General features: G+C 51.5%; 2 protein-coding genes across 4 annotated transcripts; one reads left to right on the forward strand and one right to left on the reverse strand.

Annotated features, from left to right (window-relative positions):
* The first annotated feature begins 2505 nt into the window (after positions 1–2505).
* SELENOV (selenoprotein V) lies at positions 2506–14605 on the forward strand. 3 transcript variants are annotated; one of them, XM_005595302.5, is made up of 6 exons: positions 2506–3496; positions 6331–6355; positions 6463–6516; positions 6626–6700; positions 6793–6892; positions 7858–14605. In XM_005595302.5, exons 1-5 carry the CDS (start codon positions 2682–2684, stop codon positions 6868–6870), a joined length of 1047 nt encoding a protein of 348 aa, XP_005595359.4. In that variant the 5' UTR covers positions 2506–2681; the 3' UTR covers positions 6871–6892; positions 7858–14605. The 3 variants fall into 3 exon arrangements, 2 of the variants coding, with proteins under 2 accessions (XP_005595359.4, XP_045237173.2); XR_006694558.3 differs by having other exon boundaries at positions 6626–6892; XM_045381238.3 differs by lacking the exons at positions 6331–6355; positions 6463–6516; positions 6626–6700; positions 6793–6892.
* EID2B (EP300 interacting inhibitor of differentiation 2B) lies at positions 12763–14605 on the reverse strand. Its single transcript, XM_005595301.4, has one exon. The coding sequence runs from the start codon at positions 14540–14542 to the stop codon at positions 14057–14059; it is 486 nt and encodes a 161-aa protein (XP_005595358.1). The 5' UTR covers positions 14543–14605; the 3' UTR covers positions 12763–14056.
* Positions 14606–16504: the final 1899 nt, after the last annotated feature.

The raw sequence follows: 16504 nt of genomic DNA on the forward strand, positions 1-16504 counted from the left end.
TCCTTTGTCTCTTTATTAATGCCACAAACATTTATTGAGCACCTACTGCATGCCAGATCTTGTTCTGGGAGCTGGGAATACAGCAGTAAACAAGATGGACAAGGCCCCATCCTTGAGGAGCTCACAGCTTGACATTCCTTCTCAAAGTGGTTAAGCCCCAGGATGCTGGAGCCTGACAGGTTGAGTTTGAATCCCAGCTCTGCCACTTAACTAGCTGTGGGCGAATGTTTAGCGCCTAGCACTGTAATAAATGTGAACTCTCAGCCTGGCGCAGTGGTTCACCCATATAATCCCAGCAGTTTGGGAGGCTGAGGTGTGTGGGTCACTTGAGGCCAGTGGATCACTTGAGGCCAGGAGTTGGAGACCAGCCTGGCCAACATAGTGAAACCCCATCTCTACTGGAAATACAAACATTAGCTGGGTATGGTGGCGGGCAGGATGAGGCAGGAGAATCTCTTGAATCCAGAAGACTGAGGTTGCAGTGAGCTGAGGTCACGCCACTGCACTCCAGCCTGGGCCACAGAGTGAGACTGTCCCTCAGGTGCTCGCCATCATTCTCCAGATGTCACTTGTCCCCTTTTCTAGGAAGCTGTCTCTGATTGCCGCAGGCTGACTGAACTTATTCCGGGAAGGGGGCCGCCCCTCCACACCTGTGGATATTTCTCATCGGGTGGGACGAGAGACTGAGAAAATAAGTAAGACACAAAGACAAAGTATAGAGAAAGAAAAGTGGGGCCGGGCGCAGTGGCTCAAGCCTGTAATCCCAGCACTTTGGGAGGCTGAGACGGGTGGATCACGAGGTCAGGAGATCGAGACCATCCTGGCTAACACGGTGAAACCCCGTCTCTACTAAAAAAAATACAAAAAACTAGCCGGGCAAGTTGGCGGGCGCCTGTAGTCCCAGCTACTCGGGAGGCTGAGGCAGGAGAATGGCGTAAACCTGGGAGGCGGAGCTTGCAGTGAGCTGAGATCCGGCCACTGCACTCCAGCCTGGGCGACAGAGCCAGACTCTTGTCTCAAAAAAAAAAAAAAAAGTGGGCCCAGGGGATCGGTGCACTCAGCATACAAGGACCCGAGCTGGCACTGGTCTCTGAGTTCCCTCAGTATTTTTTTATCATTATCTCTGTCATCTTGGAGATGGGGATGTAGCAGGACAACAGGGTAATAGTGGGGAGAGGGTCAGCAGGAAAACATGTGAACAAAAGTCTGTGTCATAAATAAGTTTTTTTTTTTTTTTTTCTTTTTTGAGACGGAGTCTCACTCTGTGGCCCAGGCTGGAGTGCAGTGGCCGGATCTCAGCTCACTGCAAGTTCCGCCTCCCGGGTTTACTCCATCCTCCTGCCTCAGCCTCCCGAGTAGTTGGGACTACAGGCGCCCGCCACCACGCCCGGCTAGTTTTTTGTATTTTTTAGTAGAGACAGTTCCACCAGGTTATCCAGAATGGTCTCAATCTCCTGACCTCATGATCCGCCCGTCTTGGCCTCCCAAAGTGCTGGGATTACAGACTTGAGCCACCACGACCGGCCAATCATAAATAAGTTTAAGGAAAGGAGCTGTGCTTTGATGTGCACTATACAAACATCTGGGTGCATTAAAGAACAGTTTTGCTGCTAGCATGTCTCACCTCCAGCCCTAAGGCGTTTTTCTACTATCTCACTAAATATAACATAGATTGGGTTTTACACCAAGACATTCTATTCCCAGGGACTAGCAGGAGACAGATGCCTTCCTCTTATCTCAACTGCAAAGAGACAGATGCCTTCCTCTTATCTCAACTGCAAAGAGGCCTTCCTCTTGTACTAATCCTCCTCAGCACAGACCCTTTAACGGTGGTGTCGGGTGGGCTGAGGCGACGGTCAGGTCTTTCCCTTCCCACGAGGCCATATCTCAGGCTATCACTTGGGGAGAAACCTTGGACAATACCTGGCTTTCCTAGGCAGAGGTCTCTGAGATTAGAGATTAGAGAATGGTGATGACTTTTAACAAGCATACTGCCTTCAAGCACTTTTTTAACAAAGCACATCCAGCACAGCCCTAAATCCATTAAACCTTGAGTCAACACAGCACATGTCTGTGCAAGCACAGGGTTGGGGCGAGGGTTACAGATTAACAGCATCTCAAGGCAGAATAATTTCTCTTAGTACAGAACAAAATGGAGTCTCTTAAGTCTACTTTTTTCTACATAGACACAGTAACAGTCTGATCTCTCTTTCTTTTCCCTACATTCTGGGATCTCACAGCTCCTGGGCTCACTCATCCCAGCCCTGAACACTGGGCTGTGGCTCTTTGGTAATGGGTATGTGTCCCCCACTGGACAGGGAGCCTGGTGAGGGCAGGGACCAGAGCTTTCCTGATCCCTGCTCTGTCCCCAAATTCACCCCACAGAGAAGTGTGCATGCAGCAGGCACTCAGTACACATATGCTGAACACCTGAGTGCCACCGACAGCTGCGGGGGCACTGGGGCAATCTGTGTTTCTCAGCCTCGCGTCGGGGGTTAAGGGGGCGGGAATTACGCAGCGAGGTCCGGAGGTCAAACGCCCTTCGAAAGCGGTGGAACCCGGGGGCCAGGTGGAACTCGGTGTAACAGAGCCCCTGTGGTCGCGCCCCGTCTCAGAACCCGGTGTGGGAGACGCTCTCCCCGCCCGAAGAGGGAAGGCGGGCGGGACTCCCCCTGGGCTCCATGAATAACCAGGCGCGGACCCCAGCCCCTTCCTCGGCGCGGACCTCAAACTCAGTCCGGGCTTCTACCCCGACCCGGACACCGACTCCACTCCGGACCCCGACTCCAGTCCGGACTCGGACCCCCATCCGGACCCAGACTCCAGTCCTGACTCCGTCTCCGGCCCGGCTTCCCGCTCTGGTCCAGCCTCCCGCTCCAGCCCACATCCCCACTCAGGTCCCGACTCCCGCTCTGGCCCGGATACCCGGTCTGGTTCCGCCTCCTGCTCGGGCCTGGATCCCTACTCCGGTCCCGACTCCTGCTCGCGTCCGGAACCCAACTCCAGTCCCGACTCCGGCTCGGACCCTGACTCCTCCAGTCCGGGTCCCAGCCCCAGCCCCAGACCCCGCCCAGGTCCTGGCGGGGATTCGGACCGCGCTCCCCGCCTTGGACTCCTACCCGGCCCCGGCGCTATCTTTGGATTCGCCCCCGGAACCTGCTCAGGAGCCGCCTTTGTCGCCCGAGGAGGACCCTGAGCCGGCCCCGAGCCTGAAGCTCATCCCGTCGGTCTCCAGCGAGGCCGGGCCCGCCCTGGGGCCACTTCCCGCTCACACTCCTCTGGCCGCGAAATCATCCGGGCCCACCCTGGACTTCACCTTCAGGGCAGACCCGTCGGCCACTGGGCTGGCAGATCCCCACATTCCCAGCCCTGTCCCCGCGCCCATCCTGGGGACCATCCCGTCGGCCCTCTCCTTACAGAATTCTACGGAAACCTTGGTCTCCACCAGCGAGAACTTCGCGCTGGACAAGAGGGTCCTGATTCGAGTGACCTACTGGTGAGGACCTCACACACGCCTCTCCCAACTCCCGGGGACAGGGCCGGCGGTGGAGGCTGGGTCTCCGAGGACGTGGAGGTCAGGGTTGGGGTAGGGCGAGGGGAGGGATTCAGGTAGAGCCCCAGAGTCTCAGTTCCTAGATTGGAAACTCGCTCTTGTCTCTCATTCTCTTTGGGGCGGGAGAAATTCAGGTTCAAATCCCTGCTTTGGATATGAGCTTCATTCATTCATCCCCGCGGGCCAAGTGCCAGGCCTGTGCTGGGGATGAGGTGCTGAGCAGAGCGACCTGCTTTGCTCCCCAGCAAAACCGACACAAAGACACCGCACATGATGGGTGCTCTGGCTTCCCTTCCCAGCCTGTCTCCTGCCCTGGAAGCCTCTCTGGCGCCTTGTCTCTCTCTCTCTCACTTTCTCCTCTTCTGCCCAGGCAGTCTCTCCCACTCTCTGTCTCCCCACCTCACTCTCTCACTGTTTTGTTTTTGTTTTTGTTTCCGACAGGGTCTTGCTTTATTGCCCAGGCTGGAGTGCAATTTTGCACTCACAGCTCACTGCAGCCTCGACCTCTAGGGCTCAAGAGATCCTCCCACCTCAGCCTCCTGAGTAGCTGGGACTACAGGCGTGCACCACCATGCCTGCCTTTTTTTTTCTTTTTTTTTGAGCAGAGTTTCACTCTTGTTGCCCAGGCTGGAGTGCAATGCTGTGATCTCCGCTCACTGCAACCTCTGCCTCCCGGGTTCAAACAATTCTCCTGCCTCAGCCTCCGGAATAACTGGGACCACAGGCATGTGCCACCACGCCCGGCTAATTTTGTATTTTTTTTTTTTAGTAGAGACGGGGTTTCACTGTGTTGGACAGGCTAGTCTCTATCTCCTGACCTTGTGATCCACCTGCCTTGGCCTCCCAAAGTGCTGGGTTTACAGGCATGAGCCACCGCGCCTGGCCCCTAATTTTTTAATTTTTTGTAGAGACAAGGCCGGGGATGGGATGCGGGGGCAGTATCACTATGTTACCCAGGCTGTTCTTGAACTCCTAGATTCAAGCAGTCCTCCTGCCTCAGCCTCCCGAAGAGCTGGGATTACAGGTGTGAGCCACCGTGCCTAGCCTGTGTCTTTCCTTTCCCAGAGTGTTGTGTGTTTCTCCTTCCCCCTATCTCGGTTCCCTCATCTCTGGCCTCTTTCTTTCTCTCCATCTTCTCTTTTCTGTCTCTTTCTCTGACTCAATGGATTCATGGATTCATTCATTCATTTGACAACTACTTCTTCAGCACCCACCATGTTCCAGGCCCTATTGGCATCAGGGACACAGCAGTGAACAAGACAGAGATCCCTGTCCTTGTGGCTCCCACGGGCTGGTGTGGAGGGGCAAGCAATAAACAATAATATGACCCCTGGAAAATGATCTCATATGTGAGGAGGTGATACGTACTGTGAACAAAAGGCATTTTGGGGGGTTGCAGTTTTAGCTGGGGTGGTCAGGAAGGCCTCACTGAGAAGGGGATATATGAAAGAAGCCCTGAAGGAAGGAGAGAAGGACTTGTGTGGATGCTGTGGGGAGAGCATTCGGCTGAGGGAACTGCCAGTGCAAAGGCCCTGAGGCAGGGCATACCTGGGGTGTTGAAAGATGAGCTAGGAGGCCGGGCGCGGTGGCTCAAGCCTGTAATCCCAGCGCTTTGGGAGGCCGAGACGGGCGGATCACGAGGTCAGGAGATCGAGACCACCCTGGCTAACACGGTGAAACCCCGTCTCCACTAAAAAATACAAAAAACTAGCCGGGCGAGGTGGCGGGCGCCTGTAGTCCCAGCTACTCGGGAGGCTGAGGCAGGAGAATGGCGTGAACCCGGGAGGCGGAGCTTGCAGTGAGCTGAGATCCGGCCACTGCACTCCAGCCTGGGCGGCAGAGCGAGACTCCATCTCAAAAAAAAATAAATAAATAAAAAAGAAAGATGAGCTAGGGGCCAGGCCTGTAATCCCAGCACTTTGGGAGGCCGAAGCTGGTGGATCACTTGAGGCCAGGAGTTCGAGACCAGCCTGGGCAACATGGTGAAACCCCATCTCTACAAAAAATTCAAAAATTAGCTGGGCGTGATGGTGCATGCCTATAATCCCAGCTACTTGGGAAGCTGAGGTGGGAGAATCGCTGGAACCCACGAGGTGGAAGGTTGCAGTGAGTCGAGATCACACCACTGCTCTCCAGCCTGGGCGGCAGCACAAGACTCTGTCTCAAAAAAAAAAAAAAAAAAAAAAAAAATTGGGCACAGTGGCTCACGCCTGTAATCCGAGCACTTTGGGAGGCCAAGGCAGGTGGATCATGAGGTCAGGAGATCGAAACCATCCTGGCCAACATGGTGAAACCCTGTCTCTATTAAAATACAAAAAATTAGCCAGGCGTGGTGGGGGTCGCCTGTAGTCCCAGCTACTCGGGCGACAGAGGCAGGAGAATGGCGTGAATCTGGGACGCAGAGTGAGCCGAGATCACGCCACTGCACTCCAGCCTGACAACAGAGCGAGACTCCGTCTCAAAAAAAAAAAAAAAAAAAGAAAGAAAGAAAGAAAGATGAACTAGGGGCTTCTGTGGCTGGCACAGGGTGAATGAGTTGGGGAGAAGTGGGAGAAGATGGGGACAGAGGGGTGAGAAGGCAGATCCTGTGGTGACTTGCAGGCCACGGGACGGACTGGTTTTTCCCCTGCGTGAGATGGTGCTACTTCAGGGTTCTGAACAGGGGAGGAAAATGATCTAACTCAGGTGTTCACAGGGTCCCCTGAGCTGGGGAAGATACTGATGCGGTGTCTTCCCTGGTCTCTCTCTAACTTTCTCCTCCTGCTCTTGGCCTCCAGTGGCCTCTGAAGCTATAGCCTTCGGGTGAGTAGTTTTGGCTTTGGAGGTAGGGGGAGCCTGAGGCAGGAAGACTGGGAGGAGTCCCTGTTTCCCCTCCCCTGCGACCGCATGACCCCATCTCCTGCCCTCAGTACATTCTACTGAAAAACAGCCTGGAGCAGCAATTTCCAAGTCACCTACTCTTTGTAAGTGTGTGGGGGTCCTGGGGGAGAGGGGAGTGGTCAGGGATCTGAGATCCCCAAAGGGCTTGGAGGGGAGATCTTAGCCTCCCCTACCCCTGCCATCTCCTCCCAGGAGGAGGACAGAGCTGCCCAGGCTACAGGGGAGTTTGAGGTGTTTGTGAACGGGAGACTGGTCCATTCCAAGAAGGTGATTCTGAGTAAGGGACCGGGACAGGGAGGCGGGGTGGTGCTGAGGTCCTGGGGTGGGAGACCTGTGTGCTTTCTCCCCTCTGTGCCCAGAGGGGTGATGGCTTTGTGAACGAGTCTGGGCTGCAGAAAATTGTGAGCGTCATCTATGAGGAGATCAAGAAAAGGTAGCCGGCAAGGGGTGGAGCTGGAGGTGAGCGAGGAGCTCCCAAGGCTGTGGTGGGAGGGGTGGGGGCCGGGTAGGAGGATGGGGCGGGGCTCTGTCTCAGTCCTCATCCTACCTCACTGTTAGAATCATGACAAGTCACCTATACCCTTTTCTGAGCCTCAGTTTCCTCATCTGTAAGACCCTGGGGTAGGACTGTGTTCAGTGAGTTTGAAAAATAGCAAGGAGGCAGGGCACAATCCTAGCACTTTGGGTGGCTGAGATGGCAGATCACTTGAGCCCAGGAGTTCGAGACCAGCCAGGGCAACGTAACGAGACTCTGTCTCTACAATAAATAAATAAATAAATAAATAAATAAATTAGCCAGGCACAGTGGCTCACGCCTGTAATTCCAGCACGTTGAAAGCCTGAGGTGGGTGGATTGCTTGACCTCAGGAGTTAGAGGCTGCAATGAGCTCTGACTGGGCCACTGCACTCTAGCTTGGGTGACAGAGCAAGACCCTGTCTCTACAAGAAAAAAAAAGGGGGATGGGCGTGGTGGCTCACACCTGTAATCCCAGCACTTTGGGAGGCCGAGGTGGGCGGATCACGAGGTCAGGAGATCGAGACCATCCTGGCTAACACAGTGAAACCTTGTCTCTACTAAAAATACAAAAAATTAGCCAGGCGTGGTGGCGGGCGCCTGTAGTCCCAGCTACTCGGAGGCTGAGACCAGAGAATGGAGTGAACCTGGGAGGTGGAGCTTGCAGGGATCCGAGATTGCACCACTGCACTCCAACCTGGTGACAGAGCGAGACTCCGTCTCAAAAAAACAAAAAAATAAAAAGAAGGAAAAGAAAAAATAGTGAGGAAACTAGAATGGGCATTGTAGTCCATGGAAAACAGTAGAACAGTGCCTGAGGCATGGTAAACCCTGTATAAACACTTATTTTTATGGAGCCGTTATTGTTATTGTTATTTTAATTTTTTTTCTCTCTTCTCTCCCATCTCAGGAGTCTCAGCGGGATGATGAGAAGGGCTGAAATGTTGTCAAGTCAGGTCCTTTTCTGATGGTGGTTGGGGCTGGGGTGAGCTCAGGGAGGGGGAAGAGGAGAATACATGCAGAGTCTGCCCCCCTGTGTCCGGTCTGACTGTGTCTGCTGTCGCCACACTCACCTCGGAGGTCTGTGGAAGTCACCTGCTGCACTACTCCCAGCATCTCCAATATTCTAGCCCCAGGGGTGGGAGGGAGGAGGAGCTTGGAAGGCTAGTCCTGTGGCTCCAGTCCTCTAGCCTCCACTCTTCTTGCTGCTGAGGCCAGTTTGTTTCTTTGGTGGCTTCGTCATTTCTCATGCCCTGGTTCCAGATACACTTTGAAACCTTCCATCTTATTGGTATTTACTGGGGTTGTGAAGGAAACAGGGATGGCAGTCAGTCTCAAACTCTTGACACTCCAACTCGATTATGCTCCACGGCTCACTTTCTAAACCTGTAAGATCTATGTTCCAGCCTGGGCAACATAGTGAGACCCCAACTCTATAAAAAATAAAAAATTAGCCAGGTGTGGTGGTGTGTGCCTGTGGTCCCAGCTATTTGGGAGGCTGAGGCAGGAGGATGGCTTGAGCCCAGAAGGCTGCAGTGAGCCATGATTATGCCACTGTATTGCAGCCTGGGAAACAGAACGAGACCCTGTTTCGGAAAAAACCCATAGGTTTTAGAATGACAGTGTTGTAGGGAGTGTCTCTGTGACCTGGGGCTGGGGGAAAGGCATTTTCACATTCATTGGACGTTAGGGGCTCTCTACTGTGCACCTGGCATGGTGGGGTCAGTGGTCACATGCCAGGAGGTCAAGGGCACAGACGGGGGGACTCAGACTTTACCACTTAGTTGCTGTGTGACTACCAATAAGGGATGCCACCCCTCTGAGCCTCAGTTTCCTCCTCCATAAAATGGATGTCATAGCACTATTTAACTCGTGGAATTTTTGTGATAGTTACATACTAAATTATGCTTGGGAAGGGATTAGCAGAAGGCTTATCACAGAATTAGTAGGTTTCAGTTAGTAGTAGATTTCGGTTAGGAGTGCTTTTGCCTGCAAGTAACAGCAGACTTGACTGCCAATGTCTCATACAGTAGAAAACACAAATTCTGTTTTGTTTGTTTTTTGAGATGGAGTCTGGCTCTGTCACCCAGGCTGGAGTGCAATGGCGCAATCTTGGCTTACTGCAACCTCTGCCTCCTGGGTTCAAGCGATTCTCCTGCCTCAGCTTCCCGAATAGCTGGGATTACAGGCATGAACCACCACACCCAGCTAATTTTTGTATTTTTAGTAGAGATGGGGTTTTGCCATGTTGGACAGGCTGGTCTCAAACGCCTGACCTCAAGTGATCCACCCACCTCAGCATCCTAAAGTGCTGGGATTACAGGCATGAGCCACCTCGCCCCGCCTGATCTTTTCAACACCTCACAGGATAATGTGCTGGCCCTGTACAACGATATGCTGGTGTGAGCAGGAAATAATTTATCTATCATGTCTGCTAAGACAGAGTGCTGGAGGGTAGGGGAAAGTCCCAGAACATATATGGGGTTTCTCAGTGAAATCTGTATGTGTCAAGTGGTATAAAACATGAGAGGATATTTCCTATGTGAAAGATACTTTCCACCCCCTACAGTCAGGGAATTGCTTTTTTGTTTTGTTTTGTTTTGAGACAGAGTCTCGCTCTGTCGCCCAGGCTGGATTGTAGTGGCACAATCTCGGTTCACTGCAGCCTTGAACTCCTGGGCTCAAGTGATGCTCCCACGTCAGCCTCCCAAGTAGCTGGGGTTACGGGCATGTGCAACCATGCCAGGCTAATGATTTTGTTTTTTGAGACAGAGTCTCACTCTGTCCCCCAGGCTGGAGTGCAGTGGTGTGATCTCAGATCACTGTAACCTCTGCCTCCCGAGTTCAAGCCATTCTCCTGCCTCAGCCTCCTCCTGAGTAGCTGGGATTATAGGCGCGCGCCACTATGCCCAGCTATTTTTGTATTCTTAATAGAGAAGGGGTTTCGCCATGTTGGTCAGGCTGGTCTCGAACTCCTGACCTCGGGATCTGCCTGCCTCGGCCTCCCAAAGTGCTGGGGTTTCAGGTGTGAGCCACTGCGCCCAGCAGGCTAATGATTTTTGTATTTTTAGTAGAGACGGGGGTCTCCTCATGCTGCCCAGGCTGGTCTTGAACTCCTGGGCTCAAGCAATTCACCTGCCTCGGCCTTCCGAAGTGCTGGGATTACAGACGTGAGCCACCACGCCCAGCCAGGGATTTGCTTTAATCACACTTTTATGAACTTGGTGACACCATCCTGGTTCAGAACGCCTAACATACCTGATAAAATATTTTTATTTTTTATTTTTTTGAGACAGAGTCTCGCCCTGTCGCCCAGGCTGGAGTGCAATGGCGTGATCTCGGCTCACTGCAACCTCCGCCTCCCGGGTTCAAGTGATTCTTCCTGCCTCAGCCTCCTGAGTAGCTGGGATTATAGGTGTGCGCCGCCACACCGGGCTAATTTTTTTTTTTTTTTTTTTTGAGACGGAGTCTCGCTCTGTCGCCCAGGCTGGAGTGCAGTGGCCGGATCTCAGCTCACTGCAAGCTCCACCTCCTGGGTTCACGCCATTCTCCTGCCTCAGCCTCCTGAGTAGCTGGGACTATAGGCGCCCGCCACCTCGCCCGGCTAATTTTTTGTATTTTTTAGTAGAGACAGGGTTTCACCGTGTTAGCCAGCATGGTCTCGATCTCCTGACCTCATGATCCGCCCATCTCGGCCTCCCAAAGTGCTGGGATTACAGGCTTGAGCCACCGCGCCCGGCCCGGGCTAGTTTTTTGTATCTTTAGTAGAGACGGGGTTTCACCATGTTGGCCAGGCTGGTCTCCAACTCCTGACCTCGTGATCCGCCCACCTTGGCCTCCCAAAGTGCTGGGATTACAGGCGTGAGCCACCGCGCCCGGCCTAAAATATTTTAAAAGTATTTTTAATGCAAAATTGAGCTGGTGGGAAGGTAAGGGAACTCCTGGAGTCCAGAAATCTTACAGAAATATAAATCCAGAGGTGTTTGGTGTTGGAGCTGGTACTTGCTGTGAGGAAATCTGCTAATTTTGATGACGAGAACCTGCATGACTCAAAATGTGAAGGGAAAGGACAGAACCCAAGGCCCAAGCAGGATGAGATGCCAGAGTGGAGACCACGTGGATGCCGGGAACCCCAGGAGGCAGTACCCTCCAGTGGGTAGGTTGGGAAAAAATGCCCCTCACAGAGGTAGGAGGTTGGGGTGATTAGCTATCTTCACCTTGTTAGTGAGCAAATGATTGAAAGAAAGCCTTCTGGGCCGTGCGCGGTGGCTCAAGCCTGTAATCCCAGCACTTTGGGAGGCCGAGGTGGGTGGATCGCGAGGTCAGGAGATCGAGACCATCCTGGCTAACACGGTGAAACCCCATCTCTACTAAAAATACAAAAAAATTAGCTGGGCGTGGTGGTGGGCGCCTATAGTTCCAGCTACTCGGGAGGCTGAGGCAGGAGAATGGCGTGAACCCGGGAGGCGGAGCTTGCAGTGAGCCCAGATCGCCCCACTGCACTCCAGCCTGAGCCACAGAGGGAGACTCCGCCTTAAAAAAAAAAAAAAAAAAAGAGAAAGCCTTCTGTTAATAAGCCTGCACTCACAAATTTGGGACTTAAATTCCCGCCATCTGACAAGTCCAAAATTTCATCTAAATTAATGTCTGGTTAGGAATGTTCCCAAGTACATGTTAACATTAAACAGAAGTCAACTAAGATGCTAAACCATTTCCCAAGTAGTTCCCAAAGATAACGTTTTGAGGAACATGAGTTAGCCATGAAAAGGAGTGGGACATTGTGGCTCACACCTGTAATCCCAGCACTTAGAGAGGCAGAGGCGGGAGGATGGCTTGAGGCCAGGAGTTCAAGACCCCGGCCTGGGCAACATAGGGAGACCGTCTCTACAAAAAATACAAAACTTAGCCCAGCATGGTGGCATGGGCCTGTAGTCCCAGCTACTCAGGAAACTGAGGCTGAAGGATTGCTTGAGCCCAGGAGGTCGAGGCTGCAGTGAGCCAAGATGGTGCCACTGCACTCCATTCTGGGCAACAGAGTGAGACTCTCAGAAAGAAAAAACAAAAACAAGCAAAAAAACAAACAGTGGCTGGGCGCGGTGGGTCACGCCTTTAATCCCAACACTTTGGGAGGCTGAAGCGGGCAGATCACGAGGTCAGGAGATCAAGACCATCCTGGCTAACACGGTGAAACCCTGTCTTTACTAAAAATACAAAAAGTTAGCCGGGTGTGGTGGCATGTGCCTGTAGTCCCAGGTACTCCAGAGGCTGAGGCAGGAGAATCGCTTGAACCCAGGAGGCAGAGATTGCAGTAAGCCGAGATTGCACCACTGCACTCCAGCCTGGATGACAGAGTGAGACTCCATCTCGGGGGGAAAAAAAAATGTACTATGGAAAATGAGTAAACATGCATAAATGCATAGAAAATATTAAAACATTCTGCAAACAACCCAGATGTCCAAAAGATGTCTAGTTCATTATACTAAGATACAGCCTTACATTGTAGCTGTAAAAAAAAAAAAAAGCCCAGTGGAGTAGCTCATGCCCAGCACTTAGCACTTTGGGAAACAGGCGGGAGGAACAGTTGAAGCTAGGAGTTGGAGACAAGCCTAGACAACATAATGAGGCCCCATCTCTTTCTATATATTAAAAAAAAAGAAAAAAAAACCCTGATATATAAATCTCTCCATATACAACTGAAAAAACTCAAGATGCTGATAGAGGTATATAATACGCTACCTTGATTTTATATTTTTAAAAATGTATACTACGTGATGCAAATTAACTGCCTTGATTTTAAAAGGGAAAATGCACAATATTTAGATTGATGTTTATTTGCATATGCATTAGAAAACTTGAAAGGCATACAGTGAAAAAGCAAAAAACAAGCAAAACCAAGAAAACAACAACAACAAAACCCCAAGCCATAAGCAATGACACCTGCATGGAATAGTTCTGAGTTTGACAGAGGACAGCAACAAGAGAGAGTTCTCACAGCATCTTTTGATACTTTTTTTCTTTTTTTTTTGAGACGGAGTCCCACTCTGTTGACCAGGCTGGAGTGCAGTGGCGTGAACTCAGCTCACTGCAACCTCTGCCTCCCAGGTTCAAGTGATTCTCCTGTCTCAGCCTCCCAAGTAGCTGGGACTACAGGCGCACGCCACCACACCCGGCTAATTTTTTATTTTTAGTAGAGATGGGTTTCACCATATGGGCCAGACTGGTCTTGAATTCCTGACCTCAGGTGATTCACCAGCCTTGGCCTCCCAAAGTGCTGGGATTACAGGCGTGAGCCACTGCGCCCGGCCGATACTTTTTTTGTTGTTGTTGAGTCTTGTGAATAGAATACATATTCTAGAATAAAAAGTTTAAAATTAAAAAAAACAGTTTATTCCACACCTACCCAATTTCACATAGACTTGAAAACATGGATCATATAATAAATACGTGGGTTTTTCTACTGAATATTTACCGTTCATCTAAAGTACCTCAGAAAACACAAATATGAATCTTACACTAGGATTTGTTGACATGACCACAAATTGTGAAATTTCAAAGTCCTCTCAATAGCCTTCCAGTCCTAGTAACTCAGGTACACCTGGATTCCTGACAACTCTATTTCTTTGTTTCCTTTCATCACTTTGGTTCATTTCTATGGGTTCTATTATTGGCATTTTTTTTCTCAGATCTTTGCAAAACCATCCTTTATGGTGAAAGTCTTGAAGGATTCTCCACAAATGCAGGAAAATGCATTGCTAAAAAAGTGCTAAGTCAGAAGTATCTTGGGACCTGTTTGAACACAAGATTCGGCCGGGCGCGGTGGCTCAAGCCTGTAAAGTAATCCCAGCACTTTGCAAGGCCGAAGCGGGAGGATCGCTCAGGTCCAAGCGTTCGGGACCAGCCTAGGGATGCGAGACTCCCAGATTCAACAGTCTTGTCTGTTTCCATTTCGCAGTGTGCTTCCTCCTTCAATTGCACATTGCCGTATTCCCTTCCAGTTTGCATTCCCCCTAACGACAGAGTTAACTAAACTGGCACAGCCTGCCTGTTCTTTTGATCCGAAAAGGGTCACTTGGCTATTCTTTGCCACCAGTCCCATCATCACAGCCGACTCAGTCGGCCAGAGGACTGAGGGCCTCGGAGGCAGTCAGCGCTACAGTAAACGCGACAGCAGCGAAGTCCATCTGCGGTGGATCCGCGTCAAAGGCTGCTTCCCTCGCCCTGCAGCCTTCCACGAACAGCCTGCGGCGTTCCTCGAAATCCCGTAGTAATCTGACCGGAATCATGGAGCTACCATCCAGATACTCGCGGAACAAGAGCTGCCGGTTAATTTCTAAGAAAGCGAGCTGCTGATGGGGGTCTGGCGCGGACGCCAGGCCCGGGACGCTGCTGGGGATGGGCTCGGGCACAGGGCTCGGCACCCGCGCCATGGACCGCGTAGCTTCGGCCACTAGGCCTTCCCGGGACTCCTGCACCCGAACCCCGCCGCCGACTGCCCCCTGCAGTATGTCGCTGACGCCACTCGCTGTGCCCACCTGTGGGACACTGCTGTCTCCGGGGAGCTCAGACATCTCCAACAGTCCAGTCGACTCCGCCATAGTCCGAGTGTTTCTACGGAGACGGAAATAACGGTATTGCGCTGCTGTATGCAGGATATGCGCATGCGCGAGTCTCGGTGTGTGCGTAAACGCTGCGCGTGCGACAGTGTGCGCATGCGTAAGCACGGTGCACGCTCCTCGAGCGTTCCCTAGCGGTCCTGAGTAGCCATTACGTCTGTAGCCGCCTCTGATCCTCTGAGCGCCTGAGGACCTGCGGACTGTGCGGTATTTTAAATTACAACCACTTCAATATTAATGTAAAGTTCCTTATAAGGTCATTTTCCAGCTCCTGTCTTTTTTTTTTTTTTTCCAGACTGGGTCTCGCCCTGTCACCTAGGCTGGAGTGCGGTGATGCGATCTCGGTTACTGCTGCTTTGACCTCCCAGCTTCAAGCCATCCTCCTGCTTCAGCCTCTGGAGTAGCTGGCACCACCACACCCAGCTAATTTTTTATTTTTTGTAGAAATTGGAGCTCACTTTGTTGCCCAGGCTGGTCTCGAACTTCTGGTGTCAAGTGATCATCCTGCCTTGGCCTCCCAAAGTGCTGGGATTACAGGCCTAAGCCACGTGGCCTGGCCTGTAAGTAATATTTTGACACTGCAAGTTTGGGGGTTTCCCAAAACCACCTTTAGGCCTGATAATTCCCAGAGCTCATTGAAATGTTATACTCAGTCATGCGTATTACAGGCAAAGGACACGGATTAGAAGAGATGTATAAGGCACAATCTGGGATGGGGAGGGTTTCAACTGTGAAGTTCCTGTGTTCCTAGGGATGTGTTACCCTTTGTCGTCCATGTGTGGCAATAAGTGCGGGGGTAGTGCTGACATAGGACTCTTACCCAGGCTTTGGTGTCGAGAATTTTTATTGGGGTTTTACTACATAGGCATGCTTGATTAAACCATTGCCCATTTTGTTGAAGTCAATCTCCAGCCTCCTACCTGATATCACATGGCTCCAAGCCCCAACTCTCTAATGATGTGGTTAGTCTTTCTGTGTGGCTAGCTCTGATCCTGATGATAACCCAAAATGTGAAAGTCTGTGTTCCATTTAAAATCAGTCAGCTGGCCGGGCGCGGTGGCTCAAGCCTGTAATCCCAGCACTTTGGGAGGCTGAGACGGGCGGATCACTAGGTCAGGAGATCGAGACCATCCTGGCGAACACGGTGAAACCCCGTCTCTACTAAAAAATACAAAAAAAAAACTAGCCGGGCGAGGCGGCGGGCGCCTGTAGTCCTAGCTACTCGGGAGGCTGAGGCAGGAGAATGGCGTAAACCCGGGGGTCGGAGCTTGCAGTGAGCTGAGATCCGGCCACTGCACTCTAGCCCGGGCGACAGAGCCAGACTCCGTCTCAAAAAAAAAAAAAAAAAAAAAAAAAAAAAATCAGTCAGCTGTGGCTGGGTGTAGTGGCTCATGCCTGTAATCCCAGCACGTTGGGAGGCAAAGGTGGGAGGATCGCTTGAGCCCATGAGTTTGAGACCAGCCTGGGCAACATAGTGACACCCCTGTCCCTACAAAAACATATCAGGCAGGCATGGTGGCATGTGCACCTGTAGTCACAGCTGTTCAGGAGGCTGAGGTGGGAAGATGACTTGAGCTTGGGAGGTCGACTGTGCAGTGAGCTATGATTGCATCACTGCACTCCAGCCCTGTGTGACACAGCGAGACCCTGACTCGAAAAAAAAAAAATTCTTTGAATTTAACTGGAATCCAAATATGAGAGTTGCTGGCAATTGAACTTCAGGAGGATCCATCTAACAATTCTGACCTATCACAGGTCGTGTCTGGGAGCTGATTGGGTTGGAAATCATTCTGACTCATGCGTACCTTGCTTTGTTTCTACAATTCTCTTGGAGAGATGGAGTGAGTTCTCCTACATGTGACATATATGCTTCAAAAGGCACATTTGTGATATTCCACAGAAGACAAAAGAAAGGACTTCTTTGGAAGGTAACTTTAAATTAGG

The sequence above is a fragment of the Macaca fascicularis genome, chromosome 19 (genome assembly GCF_037993035.2).
Source record: "Macaca fascicularis isolate 582-1 chromosome 19, T2T-MFA8v1.1".
NCBI lineage: Eukaryota > Metazoa > Chordata > Mammalia > Primates > Cercopithecidae > Macaca > Macaca fascicularis.

Excerpts from the sequence above, each read along its gene's own strand:
- SELENOV (XM_045381238.3), top strand. The coding sequence starts at position 2,682 with ATGAATAACCAGGCGCGGACCCCAGCCCCTTCCTCGGCGCGGACCTCA. Across the intron at positions 3,497-7,857 it reads CTGATTCGAGTGACCTACTG|GAGTCTCAGCGGGATGATGA; the intron begins GTGAGGACCTCA and ends CTCCCATCTCAG.
- EID2B (XM_005595301.4), bottom strand. The coding sequence starts at position 14,542 with ATGGCGGAGTCGACTGGACTGTTGGAGATGTCTGAGCTCCCCGGAGAC.